This window comes from Megalops cyprinoides, chromosome 15, assembly GCF_013368585.1.
Source record: "Megalops cyprinoides isolate fMegCyp1 chromosome 15, fMegCyp1.pri, whole genome shotgun sequence".
NCBI lineage: Eukaryota > Metazoa > Chordata > Actinopteri > Elopiformes > Megalopidae > Megalops > Megalops cyprinoides.
In genome coordinates this window covers 18,317,501-18,335,470 of record NC_050597.1, presented here as the reverse complement: position 1 = coordinate 18,335,470, position 17,970 = coordinate 18,317,501, and the positions used below count along the sequence as shown (strand labels likewise).

Genomic DNA, 17,970 nt, shown 5'->3' with positions numbered 1-17,970 from the left:
GTGTTTATGGTGCAGGGCTGGATTTGAGGGGGGTACAGATGTACAGTGCTCGGCTGGATGTGTGACACTGAGCAAAAGGAGACAGAGGGACAGCGATTTCCCCAGCTTTATTAAGCTGAGCTCACACGCACCGCTGGCACTCAATAAGAGCCAGGATATATACTGTCTGTGTGGACTGAGCTTAACTCCCTATATGAATATTCACACACACCGGCCCCCATCTGTGAGACTGGCACAGCTGAGAGAGAGAGAGAGGGAAAGATGGAGAGGGATGGAGAAAGATGCAGAGAGCCTGAGATTAAAAGAAAGGGAGACATGGGCAAAGATGGAGGATGATGAAAAGAGACAGACTGAGAGAGAGGGAAAGATGAAGAGAGATTGAGAAAGAGGGGTGGATAGAGAGAGAGAGAGAGAGAGAGAGAGAGAGAGAGAGAGAGAGAATCAAGGCTGCTTGGGATGACTGAACAAAGACAAACCCAGGGTTTCATTATCTTACTGTCCCTTTCTAGCTTTACCCAAAGTAATTGAATTTCCTATACCAATGGGAACAGAGGGACAGAAATCTGCCTTTTGCTGTGCCTAAACAGTCACTTTTAAAATCAGGTTTCTGGCTGTGATTCTGTTTTCTCTGAAGACCACATCTGTGTCTGAGACTGCGGTCACCCTCACCTCTTAGACCAGCTCTCTGTCTGAGACTGCGGTCACCCTCACCTCTTAGACCAGCTCTCTGTCTGAGACTGCGTTCACCCTCACCTCTTAGACCAGCTCTCTGTCTGAGACTGCGGTCACCCTCACCTTAAGGACCAGGTTTCTGACTGAGACTGCGGTCACACTCACCTTTAGGACCAGGTTTCTGACTGAGACTGCGGTCACACTCACCTTTAGGACCAGGTTTCTGACTGAGACTGCGTTCACACTCACCTTTAAGACCAGATCCTTGGCTGACGAGGACATGAGGATGCGGTCGCACCAGGCAGGGCAGCGGGTGTTCATGTACTGCTTCCCCTGACTGCTGTCCTCACTGTATGGGTAACTGGAAACGAAAGCAACACAACCTATGTCACTGATACAAAACAACACAACCTATACCACAGATTCTAAAACATTACAACCCCTGCCATTGATACAAAACAACACAACCTGTACCACAGATTCTAAAACATTACTGTATGCACTTTTGTAAGTTGCTTTGGATAAAAGCGTCTGCTAAATAAATAAATGTAAATGTAAATTACAACCCCTGCCATTGATACAAAACAACACAACCTGTACCACAGATTCTAAAATATTACAGCCCCTGCCACTGATACAAAACAACACAAATTTGTTGAACTGGTACCTCCTACAAAAACTGACTACACCATTCTGCACACAACAGGTCCTTTTTAGAAGCACAGCAGGCGCATATGCACAACTCTACTGTTTCGAAACAGCACCGCGCTTCGATGAATTTCCGAATCTCGCTGGGCTAAAGATTTTGCCTACTGCCCGAGAAAGACGGCATGGATGACAAGCGTGAGCGGGTGCGTGCGGGCCGCAGAAACACACGCCGCGCCGTGCAAAAGAGAGGAGTGAGCTACGGTTCCGCCGCGCACGTACACAGGCAGCGCCACCATCAAAAAGAGATTAAGGCCGTGGCAAACATCCAAGGGAGATTGTATTGGAAAGTGGGGGAACAATCCAGTGATTTAAGCACCCTCTACACCTCATCAAGCCCACACAGATTTACATTATTGAGAATCCAATTTGTTACTTGAGCTCATCAAACTGTGCCAGAACTACACAATGAGAATCCAATTAGTTACCTCAGTGGCACAGCCCATGGGGGTGTTTAGCACCACACTGATGACTGTGGGTACTTATAAATGAACACTCAGATAACCACACAGATCCTTTGTTCTACAAAGTATCTTTGTTGGGAGTAGAAATTAAACTGACATTTCTGTGCACTGTGTATTACTTGTTAAACCTTTTTCCTTAATTGTTTTCTTTTGGGTCTTTCAACTTTGCTAAATAGCATTTTATAATAATCAAGATACTGACCTTGTTTAAGATAAGTACAACAGGCAGATATCTAGTTAGACAACTGTAAACCACATGATTTGATGGATAATAACTTTATTCCTTTTCCACACAAGCTGATAGGTTAGGCAGCATGGTCAGAATAAATATTTATACACATGATCTAAACAAATGCTTAAAATAATATTTATTAAATTAGAAAATGGTGGATCAGTAATTAACTTTTTATGACCAGCTTTAAATGATTTTTATAGCTTATGTCTTCTCTCTGCTTCCTGTTCAATGGTCAGTGCTAATCTTTACGTGAAGGTTTATCAGTTTTGTTTTGGCAAGGTGAGGCTCTTCAAGCCTTTTCCTCCTCTTTGATGTAGTTCTTGGTATCATTTTCATGAAAGGGATAAACCCAATACAACCCGCCCCCTCCACCCCCCTCCCTGACAGCAACAGTCAGACAGCAGGATTTATCAATTTAGGGCTGCTCCCTTTGGCCACTCACTGGTCACCACTCCTTAGCTGCTAGGACAAAAGCCCGTTCAAACTAGACCACCTGCACAAGGAGATGGGGAGAGAGTCACACTGCTCCCCAACACCTACGCAGCCATGATGGCGGACAGTCTAACTCACAGGGGATCAGTCGGGTAAACACTGGCCTGGCAAACAGCGCAGTTGCCGGACAATGTGCTAAACAGCTGTTACATGCAAATGTTACAGTCCTGTCATGGCAACCGTGATCACGGCAGGGTCAAGGGTCTAAATGAGGGGAGGTGAGGGGGCCAGGGAGAGTGTGTGTGTGGAGGAAGGGGGGTACTCGGCTGGCATGCACCCCAACGCAGGGTAAGTAAACAGAGATAGGGGTGGTAGCTTTACAAAGTCCATGGTCCCAATTAGCATCAATAGACCTTTAAGCATGCGGAAATGAAGCTGGTTTTAATATGCTAAAGAGGGGTTAAACTGATCCCAGGGATGAAAGAGAGAGGGAGAGAATAGAGAGAGTGGGACAGCGGGAGATGTGAGGGTAGAGCAAGGGATAGAGTATGAGGGGGGAATGAACAGAGTGAGAAGACAGGAAGAGGTGAAAGAATGGAACAACTTATGGAGCAAAGGTTCTGTGGATTTCAAAATGCTCACAGTCACACTGCAAGTCACCCATACAAACACTCCTCAGATTCTGACTCCTGAAGCCTATGTCTGACTCTTCCAGCTTGGGTCTCTCTCTTCCAGCTTAGGCCTCTCTCTTCCTGCCTGTGTCTGCCTCTTCCTTGCCTGTGATTGGTCTTTCTTCTGTGGCCTTGTATCAAAAGGAGCCTCTGAGGTCTTGTGAACTTTGAGGTCTATACGACTCTGCCGCAAGGTAAATCGGCAATCAGTAAACACAAAAACCCAAAGGCCCACATTAAACTGCTAATGTACTCCAGCTTTAAATTTGAGAGACACATTCAAACATGTTTCACAAGTTTTTTTTTTCACTTCACCCATAACAAATTGGGAATGACACCAACAAACCAACAAACACAGAGAACAAAAAATAAGTGTTACCATGATAATAGAAACACAATCTAAATGTCAATCCTACTCCCCCATCTTTCCCCTCAAATGCACACATGAGCGCGCACGCGCGAGCACACACACACACACACACACACACACACACACACCACATCGCATACACACATAAAAGCAATTACCACACGGAATTGAATCTGTGGTTTCAGGCAGGTTAATTAATTAATCCAATTAGGTCCTGGTTGGAAGCAAAGGAGTGAGGCTACATTAAGTCCGTCCGTATAGGGTCGCTTTTCCAAAGAGATCTGTATTGATGGTGGACGCGGACAGTGGAGAAACCCTCCCATCTAAACTTCCAGCGACCCCAGGGGACAGGCCAGAAGTGACAGAAATGAAGAACACCTCCCTGATCCAGGGTCAGCTCTCTATCGTCACGGTGATGGCAGGTCCGAAATGAGCGATCAGCAAAACGAGAGGCACTCACTGGTGACGTCAACGGAACCCAAAAATGAAGTTTGTAAGTGTGGACGAGATGCGAGCGGCCTCATCTCCTGGGTCAAGTGGCCTCCTCTCCTGGGACCCCCCCAACACTCACACACACACACACACACACACTCACACTCCCCGGGACACGCTCTCGTGACGTATCACAGCGGATGTGCAAGCAGGCCATTTCTCCCCTGACGGCACCACGCTAGATTACATGACAGCCCTAATGCAATGACAAACAATGGAGTGGGGCTTTCAGCTGCGTGATTAATGTGTCCGATTAGTGCGCTCACAAACTTATCTGGGAGCAAACTCAGCAGGTGGGTGTGAAGTCTGAGAGCCGTCAGCTCCTATCGAGCCTGTATTGCCCGCAACAAGACTAATTACACTAATTAATAGGAAGAGCTGATAAACACAACAATCGCCCACCTGTGCCTCGGAGCCGTGCGTTTTCTCCGAAGCTGCTCATGCGTGCGCGCTTGTCCTTCCCTCCGTCTCTCTCTCCGTCACTAAGACGGCACGTCGCGGTGTCTCCCAGAGCGCTTCCCTCAGTCTCCTGCGTGCATCCCTCACTATGCTCCGCGATTTGCGCTCTCGAGGCAGGGGCGGACGCGCAAACCGGCCTCGGCGTTTCACACATCCTTCACAATGGCTCAGTTTTGGGGCAGACGCACTGCCAAATCTGTACCACGGCATAACTCCTACAACACACGCGCACAATGTCTGTGGACTGTGCACCCAACCACAACCACATAACCTGGGCTTAACATCCGACAAACTGTAACTGCTCAGAGCTGCTCTAGCTTGCTTCCAGCACCAGTTGAATTTGTGTGCAGGGCTATCACAGGTCAGTACGTAGCAGACCAAGGTAGGGTTTCACCCATCAGGCACAGGGAGAGGGCCTGGCTCTGGCTCCGCAGCCCTGGGGGACAGGCTGCACATTCAATATCTCACAGCTAAATGCTCTTATCTTGTTCTACATAATGACAAATAAGTGACAAGTCAAACAGTGTCCCATTGAGAAACCCTGTATTTAATGAGGGTAATATAAACTGGCGAATGTGCAGGGAAGGAGCCAAGATAAGAGATACAGTGCGAATGCAAGAAAAAAAAAAAAACAAGGTCAGAGGTCAGGTAGGGCGTTGAGGAGCTGTGGTCACATGACTCTGTGTTTGGAATGGGGGTCGATAAGTCAAACTCAAGCCCATTCTTCCAGTTCACGCAGTTTCACACCTTGACATCGGCAGTGATTATTTGCCGTTGTTAAGGGAAGTGTTTTAAAAACAAGGCTAAATGTGGAAATGTAAATCTCATTTTTGTTATCTGAGGCTGGGCGAGGCACCCTCCTCCCGGGTGCCAAGCGTTTCGCCATTGCCTTTTCCCACAAAAGCATCTGCTGAATGAAAGCCATCTTTCTTACTCAACAACACCAGGAAGTTGTGTGTCCTTCTAAATCCATCCCCCAAAACATAAACAAAGGTTCCCTTTCAGAAAAAAAAACCTGGAAAAACACAGACGCACAGTAGTGTTAGTCTTATTATGTAGATGCAGCAATACTGCCTCTTTATTTCTAATTAACACAGAGTATCTATACTGCTGAATGCACTTTGAACAACGCTGCTCTCGAGCTGATAACAGCTAAGCTAATACCCACTCCAGGGAACAATAACACATATTTTGATTTCTACAGCTCTTTAAAAAAGGCCATTAATGTACATCTGGGATGCTCAACAAACACAGTCATGTGTTTCTGCACAGCTGAACCGAAACACCTCGAGAGTCACACTGCAGCCAACAAAAACATTCCTTCACTCTTCACAGCTCCATCTGAGCCTCGTCACAGATGGCCTGCTCTCTCTGCCTCAGCAAAGGAAGCTGTCCAAGATGGTGACATCACTCTGAGCCCTGCCGCAAAAGGAGCTGTCGTGTCGTCACGCCACGGGAGGTGGGGAGGAGAGGGAGAGAGACAGGGGCTGGACGCCTGACAATGACTGCATTTCCCTCTCATGTCCTGAAACGTCCCAACTCTTCCCTCATTGCTAAAAACAAGAGTTGGGACTTCACGATGAGAAAGCGTGGACTTCTCTGTTTCAAGGTCACATGAGGGCTGGCACTGGAAACCTATTGCACTGGCATCGTGCTCCTCTAGAGGGCGTAGGCCACGGGCAGGGCACTACCACAGCAGGCCTTGGTAATAATAATTAAAACACAAAAATAAAAGAATTATGTGTATACACAAGCACAAACACACACACATACACCCACACATACATATGTCCGCCCAGTCTAATTTTTTTTTCCCCTTCAACTGTGTGCACTGGCAGTTTGTTTTTCTCAAGGATTTCTTCCTGCGGTGCATGTTTTCTTCCCAGAGGAGAAGTCACTCTCCGGTCCTTCCTCATAGACCCGCCGAGTTTGGAAAATGTATGCTAACGCGCCAAGGTTGGTCTCGGGCCACTCCCAGCTTCCTGTTAAACACCAAACGGTGAAGAGAAAACTGTATATCACCCCCTGCCCTCCCCCGCGACCCGAGTGCCCTGTCTAGACTTGGCAAATAGAGAAACATGGGATTGGAGCCATCGGTTCTGTCTGAGCATCTCTCTCTCTCTCTCTCTCTCATTGATGGCAACTCCGCTTGTTGGTGGTAGAATGACAGCCCTCCCGCTGCAGAAACAGGCCTATTCCCGGATCGCTCCTCAACACTATGCTCTGTACCCGACTTACTGAGAAGTGTGATAAGCCACTTGCTTCTACTGTCTCTCATCTTTTTCTAAGGTACTGCTTTTCATTTAGATCTCTGCATTGACTTTATTAATAAATAAAGACAAAACTAGTGCAATAGCAGTACACAGAAGCATTTCAAAACCAATAAAATACAAGAAGAACAACGAAGAACAATAAACTCAGATTACATCAACTTTCTTTCATTTTGTTTTAAATCTGCTCAAACATTACGCTCCTACATGGCAAACATTATGGCTAAGTGATATGCTTTGACTTTGGGGTCTTTTTGTACTCATCTTGTAGACAAGGAAGTGTTGACACGTTCTTCAGAGATAATTGTGCCGTACCACCATTCATGCACCACGCCGCTGCAGGATGGAGCTCGACTTTGACCTGCTGCTCACTGTGTGGTTAAAAGCACCACACCATACAGGCTTAGTGCGAGCACAGTCTCACTCCATGTGCAAATGGACCAGCACTCCTGCAGGGTGTGTAGGTCGGTCTTGGCACATTACCTTGGGCAATACATGCAATGAAGCAGCTGTTTTAACAGACACAGTCACGTTCCTTCAGCACCCCTAGTGGGCTGAGTGAACATACAGTTACCCCCCCCCCCCCCCATGCCCCCCACTCAGCCCCCAGGTGATAAAAACTCGCCCCTGGCTGAGAATGAAGTCTGTTTTTAGATGACACCTGGGCATGAAGCTGTTAGATTTCTCCATGCCATGTGTGTGTGTGTGTGTGTGTGTGTGTGTGTGTGTGGTCACTGGGCGGGGACGTCCCACGGTCGATCACGACCCTGCCAGCGCACGGCGGCTGGCTGGCTCCAGGTACACTGCTCTCGAGGGAAAGCCAAATTCCACACGCAGGCGTGCGGGTGTTCAGAGATGTCAGGGCTGACTCCGACGGACGGCTCCCGGAGGCTGAGCGATACGGAATTACACCTTGTAGTGCAATCTCTAAACGCGAGCTCAGTGTGTAAAAATCTAACAGTCCCTGCCCCGCCATCTCAGGACCCCTCACTCACAACCCCTCTAAGCCTGACTTTAGCTGCCTGACCCTGGCAGCCAGCTTTGGAAGTCTGGAATACCAGTACACTGTGGAGCTGGCACCACACTGGCTCCCTTTTCCACTGTGGAGCTGGCTCCAGACTGGCTCATTATACCCCTTTTCCACTGTGGAGCTGGCTCCAGACTGGCTCATTATACCCCTTTTTCCATTGCAGAGTGGGCACCTGGCTGGCACGAACCAGGGCCAAAACTGGCTGACACAGTATAGTACAGCTGCTTTGGAGATGACTGACAAGGACTCCGCAGTCCAAGACTGGTTCCAACAAGCCCACTGCAGTTAAAGCTCTGCAGTCAAAAACGACAGCAGTGTGGTGTAATGGTAAGGGGCAGGGCTCATAACCAAAACGTTGCTGGTTCGATTCCCCACTGGGGCACTGGTTGTTATACCCTTGGGCAAGGTACTTAACCCATAAAATAAAATATGCAAGCTGATGTTCGATGGTGAGCAACATTCACTCCACGAGCAAGAAGAGGCAACCATAACCGTATAAGGAGGATTTTTTAAGTACTGGATTATTTTAATGCTGCACGTGTGTCCAATTCTTCAGCATTTTTACCAACAGGAGGTCAGGGCTCATCGACAGTCCCCTACTGTGGTGGTGAGGAAACAAAATGTTTTCCATTAATGGTAAAGCCTGGGCAGAAGGACTGGTGCATCTGTGCTATAATTGCACCTGCAGAAAACAGGACCTTTTTACTGGCTGTCTAGCAAATAAGTGCAATGCCCATATTCATGTTACAGACATAGCATTTATTGGCTCTATGGCCAGTACATTGTTGGAGGATATATTTTTGTTGTTCTGGCCATTTTAAAACCAGATAATATGCCTCCGGAGCCTCATATGAAAATATTCACATACCAAGCAAGGACTTCCGTGTCTACTCTTATGATTCATTCAAGCACTTTATCAGTGTATTACCCCCCGCCAATTGTGTTGTGTATAGAAATATATTCTCCCCACATGTACCCCATAAAAAGCTTGATTCTATGGACTCAATACCAGTAAATGTGCATTATGAAAAATTCTATTCTCAAATGAATAAATACATTATGGCTTATTCTGGAAGAATGCCATCCTGAATGAAACCCATACAGTGCATTTCAGAATACCCTTCTACATTAAACCAGTGAAGTACAACGTTTTTTTTTTTTTTCTTTTTCAAAAAGGATACCATTCTGAATCGAACTGAAAGAACAGCTTCACTCTGAGCACACGGAAGCGCATGTGGTTTTGACTGACAGGCAGAGGGAAGCGTCCGGCTGGAGGGGCGGGGCGTGTGGAGCTGCTCTCTGGCATACAGGGGTGACGCGGCACTGTGCCTGCGTGCACAGCAGTGAGTGCAGCGCGCTGTTCCTTTTGTACAGCTGATCATCGATACTATGGCCGCGGTACAGCACACATTGCATGTTTGCGTGTGTCACACAATGCAGTTTGACCAGGGCCTGGGCAAATATTTGAGCGTGTAAGTTAGATTTGTAGATGTGGGTGTAGCGGGGTTACACGGGGGTGTCGCAGCTCCGAGAGGCCCTGATATGGGGGCAGGGGCGGGGGCTGATGTTCTCTGTGTTGGTATGGCCTGCTTTTAGAGTATGGGATGATGGGGTGGAGGTTGTAAGCCAAACAATCTTGCAGATGGCTTGGTGCTGCACAGCCCACAACTGGTTAGCCATAACAGTGGGGAGGGAGGTCAGGGTGTTTTAGTTTAACTCGGCCTAGTTAATCTTTTCTGCGCAGTCACTAGCGACAATCCCATATAGGAACATGCAGCTGGTTGGTTATACACAATAAAGATAAGATATCGCTTAATTTGTTTTCAAATATAATACATTTTCCAAGGTTAATATGAACATAAAGCTCATTCATACACTTTATTAAATGCTTTCCTGGTATTTGAAGATAATACGCGATTGCTTTGTTTGAAATGTGTGGCTTAAGAAGCATAACCCTCCGATAGTCAGACAGCCACAATGCTGCTGTAGTATTAACACAGAAAAAGACAATAAATCCACCTGCCACTTATGCAAAGAGATGTAAATTGCTCTCAGTGATTAAGACAAGGAGTCACTTAAAAACAGCACAGCTGCCAGAACCTTGACCCCCCGCTCCCGAACACACACCCCGATGCTCCGCCCGCCTGCGGTGGCTGCAGTTTATCAAGTAATTATTGTTTGATTACAGCATTTCATTATCTGCGCTGATTGAGTCACTGCTAGCGCCAAAGGTCAGCTGCCATTATCACCCGAGCTCCAAAACATATTCGGCGTAATGGCTTGTTTGCGCTCGCTTTTTTTGAAAGGGCTAATTGCAAATTCATTTGTTTGAGGAGGAGGAGAAAGCAGAATGCCTGTTCGTGGATGGGGTAATATATTTTCCACCACGTTAAAGCGTGGAGGTCGGACTCTGCCCAAATCAACCCCCGCCCCCCCCCTTGCCCACAAACCCCCATCCCACCCCACCCCGCAAGCGAGCATGCTCTGTCTTTCAGTCACATGTTGAAATGCTGTGCAGAAATTTCATCATAATACACGCTCCACAATGCCACAGGAAGGGCTGGCCTTCTCCTGAGATGAACACATGAGCCAGCTGTGGAGTTCAGGGAGAAGCATCACCAGCCTGAATCACCATCCTCATTCACGTCACACTCCTGTGCCTAACCCCACAACTTACCCTAGGCCACCTTATTCAAAGCTGAATTTGGAAATTAAACAAAGGAGATGGAGGTATGATCAACAATGTGTGCAAGCTTGAATCCTAAGCCCTGGACTGTCCAGCTCGTGTGGGGGACAATGGCCACCGGAGTGATCACTATCTGAGCTTTCACCTGCACTCAGGAAACATGGCAGGGAGCATGACCTCCACACAGTGTGCCCCTGTCCCTGCACAACAATGCCCCAGTCTCTCACCTCCCATCTGTCTCACATCGAAAACCTTCACATTACCAGCAGACAGAGGCTGACGCCATGGCACGCACCTGGGAGGGAAGGAGATCTCCAGCTCATGCAGGCGGTCCTTAAACACCGACAGCTCTTTGTCAAACTCTAACAGCTGCAGAGAGAGGGGGGGGGGGGAGAAATAAAGGGATACATTGATATAGGATTCACTTCATCATTACAGAATACAACATTATTTGAGTCAGCATTAGCAGAACGAGCAGCTATTACCCGTGTGTGTGTGTGAGTGTGTGTGTGTGTGTGTGTGTCTGTGTTTGACAGGGAAAGAGGGGCTCTGGGTGGGAATTATGTGTTTATTTCGGTCCAATGCCAATCCAGGCCTGTCCCAGCCCTGCGTAGGACGGGATGTGGGGGGGACACGTTTCGGTAACCCTCGCCTATCTGACAGAGGAGCGTTCTGCACGCTCTTCATCAATCATTCCCCGTCGCCCAGCTGCGCAGGTTCTGGCTGCAGGAGCGGCAGCCGCCCAGATCGCTATTAGATGATGTCCCTCTCTCCCCTCCCCCTACAGAAACCTCATAAATCATTAGTGAAAAGTGCAATTAGCAGCTACTTGTACACATTAATTATCTGCAGGAAGCACAGGTAGTAGAAACACCTGCATCAGTGCCTCTAACGCACAGCCATCAGGTACCCAGGGACCCCCACCCCCCCTTCTCCCACCCCCATGGGCATGGGCCCCTCCCACATCATTGACCCGCCCCCAACCTGCCCAGCGACCCAATCGACAAACAGATGCAAAACAAATGCAAATAAACAGACAGGCATTTGTTATAGAGACAGTTATTTGATGACTTATTAATAAAACCTTTATGGTTTAAAATATATTATAAAATCAGCAGGCCATAGTACAACAACATATGTAACCACGGTTGTAATTTTATAATTCCAACCAAGACAGCACAGCAGGCAGTGGGGGTTAGGGCTTAAGTAATAACATTATTGTTCAGCATATTTCTCTTTATTACATACAAGACTGGTGTCAGAAATAATGTGTATCGGAGGATATAAACTGGTTATATTAAACATTTATCAGCCAATCTATTATCAGCCGATCCTTTATGTCCAAAGACGCATGTTCCCTGGGTTTGCTATGCAGTCAGGCACAAGCAATGATTAGTTTCATCTGAGAGGAATGAAGGAGGACACAGCCTCCCCACACAGACTGAGCATGAGTGTGTGTGGGAGAGAATCTGTGTATGTGTTACTGTGAAAATGAGTGAGTTCTGTGAGTGCGAATAAATGTGATTGTGAGTGACTGTGTGTGTATATATATGTGTGTGTGTGTGTGAGTGTGTGTGTGTGTGTGAATTCAAGCATATTTGAATTCATATATAAATAGCAGACTGTGTATGAATGTGTGTGTGTATTAAAGTGTGAATGTGTGTGTGAGGAAGACAGCAAGAGAGCGTGTGTGTGCGTGTGAAAGTGAACGAGAGAGTGTGTGTATATGTGTGAATGCAAGCACGTTTGAATCCAGATGTAAATGTCAGACTGTGTGTATGAATGTGCGTGTGTATTAAAGAATGAGTGTGTGAGAGGAGGACAGTGAAAGAGCACGTGTGTGTGTGCGTGTGTGAAAGTAAGTGAGAGAGTGTGTGTGTGTGTGTGTGTGTGCGTGACTGCGTGCGCGTGGGGCGGCGGTGTAGAACAGTGGTCATTACTTCCACGCGCTGCGGTGCACACACACGGTGCGTGCGGTTCAGGAGGGCAGGCCGGCCGCATTTATCAAACCGACGCTGCCCGGGTCACCGGAGGAGCTCGCCGGCTGTGGATGAGGGATGGAGGAGTGGAGACCTGCTCCGCTTTGTTTACGAGCGACGGCACCCGACCCAAGAGCACGCGAGCGGGGGCATTTCCAGGAAACCGCTCCAAATTAGCACCCGACCCTTCCCAAACGCGCTATACGAACACGCTGCCCGGAGCGGCTTAAAAAAAAAAAAAACAACAGGGAAAAAAAAAAGAGAGCAGGCTTAAAGCCGTCAGCGCGTCGTGATGTGTTTGAGCCTTAAGTGAATGTTGAGTAATTCATTTAGGGTGACTGGAAAACCCGAGGGCTGAAATTTCACACTACATTTCATCCCGGGTCAATTAAGCAGAATGATTTGCTGGTCTGATGGGTCACCGGTAATATCGCTGCTTATATAGGCTCAAGGGCTCATTGCGTTATAAAGCCGCAGTAGTTTATCAGTGCGAAATGACCTTGAAGTTCTGCTTGTGTGTGAGAGCGGGCAGGCCACCGGGCAGGAGAGTGGACCGGGGAAAAATGAAAAGGGGCCTCAAATGGCACTTGGTCAGATTTCTTACTTCAGTCCAATAAACAGCGGCACCTAAATCAAAGCGCGGGGGCCGTTTTTATTGTGGGAGGGGGGGATTCGCTGGAAAAGGCATAAAAAGCTTCATCGCCGGGCCGTCTTCCCGAGCCACTCGCCGAGCCGTCCCAAGACATAATTGTGCTTTGATTTATAAGTTGTCAAATATCCTCCTGACAACACCTGCCGCCATTACGGCCATCAATAAGGACAGAGGTCAAAGGTCATTTAATTTTATTTTTAGTCTTCTCACTTTGCTTTCATTGCAGGGCCATATTTTTCCTTGTGTTTATGAGATGTTCATTATTTTGTGCGGAAACGATATACTGCCTGCTCGGAGAGGACACGCCGAGAGATGCGTGCTTCCTGGTGTGTCCCAGCAAGCACATCACCGCTCATCGCCAGGGGAAACTTTACAGAAAAAACTTGAGCTGAAGAAGGCGAGAGGAATGAGTGAAGAGCTCGTTTCTGTCCTCCACACTTTCATTAGCTTTATCTGTCTTTGTATTTCCCCACAAAACATGAAGAAACACGTGAAGATTGGAAGGCTACATTGTTCATGAATGTTGAGCATCCATGAACTTCCATGATATGAATTAATATGGGTATAATATGAATTTCCAGTCTTACGTCTTCATTATTTGTGTGTATTTCGGTTATTGCAAAGTCACACTAACAGACGCACAAGCGAGGCAGGTGGACACACTGAGGCAGTGAGACTGTGGAGAGAGCGCAGCTATTGTTTAAGGCGGTAATCCATAACGGTAAGAATAAAAAGACACGCGCGTTCACTGTGCCCCACGGCCGTGCAGTTAAAGATCATATTCCTGTAAGGTCAGATTTTATTTAGAACGCAGGTTTACTGCTACTTAAGCGCCCTGACAGGTATAATATCGAACGGATCAGGACGTTTTTTACGGCGGCTGTTTGCGCAGTCCGGGGAGGACGCCGGGGCGAGCCCGGCTGCCCAGACACGTCCCTGACAGAAAAAGTTCATCACTCGCAGCTGGGCGTGTCCCCGGCCGTGAGCGGTGCGGACACCTCACAGATAAAGTTAAAATAAAGAGATACTGAAGCAAAATCAATTGCGGAACGGGGAGACGGGGCGAGGGATGGGAGGGGGGGCGACGGGGGGCGGTCGGCGGCGGACGAAACCGACGGACGGGCCTGACCCGGCGGGGCCCCTCTCCTGCTCCTCCCTCTCCGTGCCTCACCCCCGGTGCCACGGCACGGGGAAAATTTAATCTTCCCAAAAACTCATCAGCGCTCTCCATCCTGCCTACCTGACAGGCGCGCGGATAATTAATTATACAATTTCCATGGGAATATCGACTAAACCAACCTATAAATCATAGCAAAAGTCAATAGGCATGGACACATTCAATCATGTCCTGACCAATGATTACTCCTCTCAAAATACAATAATTATTTTCAAGAGCTGGCTGGAATTAAATTTCTGTCAAGCCGGTACAAGTCTAGTGGTTGATGAAGGATGCAATGGATTTTTTTTAAAACGGGGCGTAGGAGACATTTATCCTTTTGGAAAGGTAGTTTGTTTTATAAGGATCACAACACTGTGTGTTTAACTAGACCATGACGATTAGATTATCTCTGATGCCTCATTATGTCATCCATCTTTCCTGTGTGCAGTGGACGCGGACGGGCCGCCCGAGTGGCATGCCGATGGAGGAATAAAAACACAGACCCGGCTGCTATTTCATCCAGCGCGAGGCTGGGGTGGGGGGGGGGCGGGGGACGGGAGGGGTGGGGGTGTCCAACATGTGAGCCGTTATTGATGGGACCGATTGCTCCTTTTGATGTGCCATCGCACGCTGAACCCCAGAATGCGGTCCGGAGCTCTTAATTGGGAGTATATAAGGATCTTTCTCATTGCAGATGGACGAGATAATCTGATCTGATATCCTGCCATTGACTGTTTGGGAGCGCATTTAAAGAGACGCTTGACCTCTCCGGAGACTGTAAACCGGGTCGGCCCAAGGAGCACTGCGGACACCGCCGCTCCCATCTGTAACCTCCTGTTACCCTCACAATGAAAGACACTGTGCGCATAATCTCTTTATCTCCCCCCCTCAAAAAAACCCCTCCAGCTGTGTCCCATCAAAGTTTCCACGATGCACAATATTTTCTTTCACTTGTTTCGGGTCGCTTCTTTCAAAGTTGACAAAATGCATTTTAAGTGTCGCACATTCCCCTAATTCTGGAACCCTGAAAGAACGTCTGAAAGCAGGCCTTACCAGTGTTCCATTGTTTTCCCGGAAAACATCTTGGTTAATATAATTAAAAAGCTTCTTTTCGAGTTGAAGAACAACCTAAAAAAAGGCAAAGATAAAAGATAAATGAGGACAGCATTGTAATTAAATCTGTTAAAAAAAGATGTACACTTCAGACACATTTGCATACTGCCTTGTGTGTGACATGTGAAGGACCATTCTAAGCTCTAATTTTCTACGACAGACTGGGAAGTCATTATATCACATTTAACAACTTTTACAAAAATAAAAGTCTTCCCTCTTCTGTCTCCAAAGGGCATATTTTCACTGCCGCTGTGCAAGGCTGTGGTCACATAAAGAATTCCCTCTTAAGCAAGCAGGATTAAAAACACTCTTTTCAATCACTGCGTCAGTCCTACTGACTGGCCCTCCATTCTGCGCGTGAGAGTGGGGTGGAGCTGCTGTTTACTGAAGATGCCTGTGCATTCTGCATGCGGGAGAGAGACATCGCTGCCGCTTACCTTTCGGTCATTGTCCATCTCTCGGAATATTAACTTGTCGACTTCGTTGGTGTCCGCGGCTCTGACCGTTTGCATTGTGGCTGAAGAACACAGACTCTGTGGGGGGGCAGGTTAAAGTGGGGGAGCGTCAATGAACGCAATCGAACATCAAAACTGTACCGAGTGCCAATCGGCATATGAGAAGCATCACACATGGCAGCTGCACCATCAGCTGCACCAACAAGTATGGTGGTGACCTCTGCATTAATTTTGTAAATAGATATTTAACATCTGGAATTTTCTGAACAAAGTATATATTGGATCAGTGACAAGACATCATCGAGGCCTGGGGACAACAGGAATTGGAGACTAAGGGTGCAGGGTTGATGTGAACAGATGACGACTTGACACTGTCAGCCCCTTTTTTTTTTTACCAGCATGCATCTTACCACCCCATCATGGCTCACAGACCACCTTTCCTACAGAGCAAGACCCTGTACAAACTTCCAGCTTATCCCCTGCCAAAAGGACAACTCCAAACACATATGTTCCAAGAACAGTGCCTATACATTTCAATCATTACGACGCAGCTGGAAAAAAAAAAAGGAGCATCTCTCTCACATCCACTGTCTTTATTCCGCGACACATCTCTTGACCTTCAGGGCCATGTGTAGGGTTAAATTCTCTTTTGTGGACTCTTTTAACAATTAGTTAAACATTGGACCATCTGTGTTTGAAGACAGTTTGAATCAGATAATCCCCCCCCCCCCCCGGGCCAGCGGTTCCCATAGCTCGCCGCCGCGGCTCCGGCTGATTCCAATTCAAAGCACAGATTAGTCAATCAGGCCGAGCCAATATACGGGGGGGGGAGAGAGAGAGAGAGAGAGAGAGAAAAAAGAGCTCTTTATACTGAAATGTCACATATCAGTCCTGCTTCCCTGAAACAGCGCACCAGATTAGAACAAACACCCGCAGCAAACTTAAAGTGGTGGAGTCCTCCCGGGCCTCTAAAGCCCCAACAAATCGCTCCATCTTTCACTCATTTAGGGCTTCCAAACGCAGGGTCATCCACATGCTAATGCGCTTAAAGAGCTTAAGCAGCTTTCTGCGCTGAATAGGGGCAAAGAGAGACTACGGAGGGGGGGGCAGGCCATAGATACTCTCCCTGTCACAAAGTCATTGTAACAGTTCGGCAAATTCATTTTTTAAATTATTATTAATGGATAAAAAAAATAAAAACAGGCTAACAGACCTCGAGTTCCCTAAACTCTGAATATTACCATGGAATATAAAAAAGAGTTACACGGATACACAGTCTTTACATGTGCACTGGGGGTGTGGGGATTGGGGGGGGGGGGGGGGGGGGGAGTTATCTTATTCAAATGAGTCTTTTTCCAGTTACTGACTTTTACAAGCGTTTGGCTTTTTAATTCTTTTCAGAGTCGCCCCTGTCAGCTTGGCAAATCCCGAACTCAGCCAACCAGAAATCTCCTGCGGTTTCAAGCCTGGCCCAAAGGCCAAGCACACAGCTTATTTAAATGAAATAGCATAGTTTCAGGATACAGAAATGGTTTCTCTATTCATGTTAAAATTATTCTTATAATCCAGTGGCCAGAGCTCCTTGCCAAGTGTTCATCGGTTTCTGGACAGTGGGGGTCAAAGTTACCCCCCCCCCCCCAGCACACACACCCCCCTCTGGCCTTTTACGACTTTTACTACTTCTCAGAGCTCAGGCCAGTGAGATCATACTCCGGGTTTACAATGCCACTACTCATTTGCATTCCTGCGTTTCTTCTTGCTGCCACCAAATTCTGCCTCCTGGGGGAAGGTGAGCTTTTTATTGAGCCATTTTGAAGATGAATAAATGCTGCGTGATCACAGACCGGAGTCCTGGAAAGAGAACAAAGAAGCAGGACAGTCTTTCCTGGCCACAGAGATCAAACCCCCTATTGAAAGCTCCCAAATACAGATGAAAAATGCATCAGAGTACGTTTTAATATATCTGCAGTGCTAGGCAGATGACCTCTGGGAGATGACTCGATCCCACACGGTGCTCTCGCACGCGCTGCGGCCAGCCCAACCCCGCCCCGTCCGCTGCTGGTTCTGGTCAGCGTCCGCGTGAGCGCAGCTGAGGCCGATCGATCAGCCCGTCACGTGACCGCCTC

General features: G+C 47.6%; 1 protein-coding gene across 2 annotated transcripts in view; it reads right to left on the bottom strand.

Moving 5' to 3' along the window:
• LOC118789758 (inositol polyphosphate-5-phosphatase A) overlaps positions 1-17,970 on the bottom strand; it is a 126,086-nt gene that overhangs the window by 5,999 nt on the left and 102,117 nt on the right. For both annotated transcript variants that reach the window (XM_036546351.1, XM_036546350.1), the window contains exons 10-13: positions 15,827-15,922; positions 15,330-15,404; positions 10,782-10,855; positions 922-1,033 (exon numbers count right to left, since the gene is read on the bottom strand). In XM_036546351.1, coding sequence (XP_036402244.1) covers positions 922-1,033; positions 10,782-10,855; positions 15,330-15,404; positions 15,827-15,922 — 357 coding nt within the window. The remainder of the gene's footprint in view (positions 1-921; positions 1,034-10,781; positions 10,856-15,329; positions 15,405-15,826; positions 15,923-17,970) is intronic.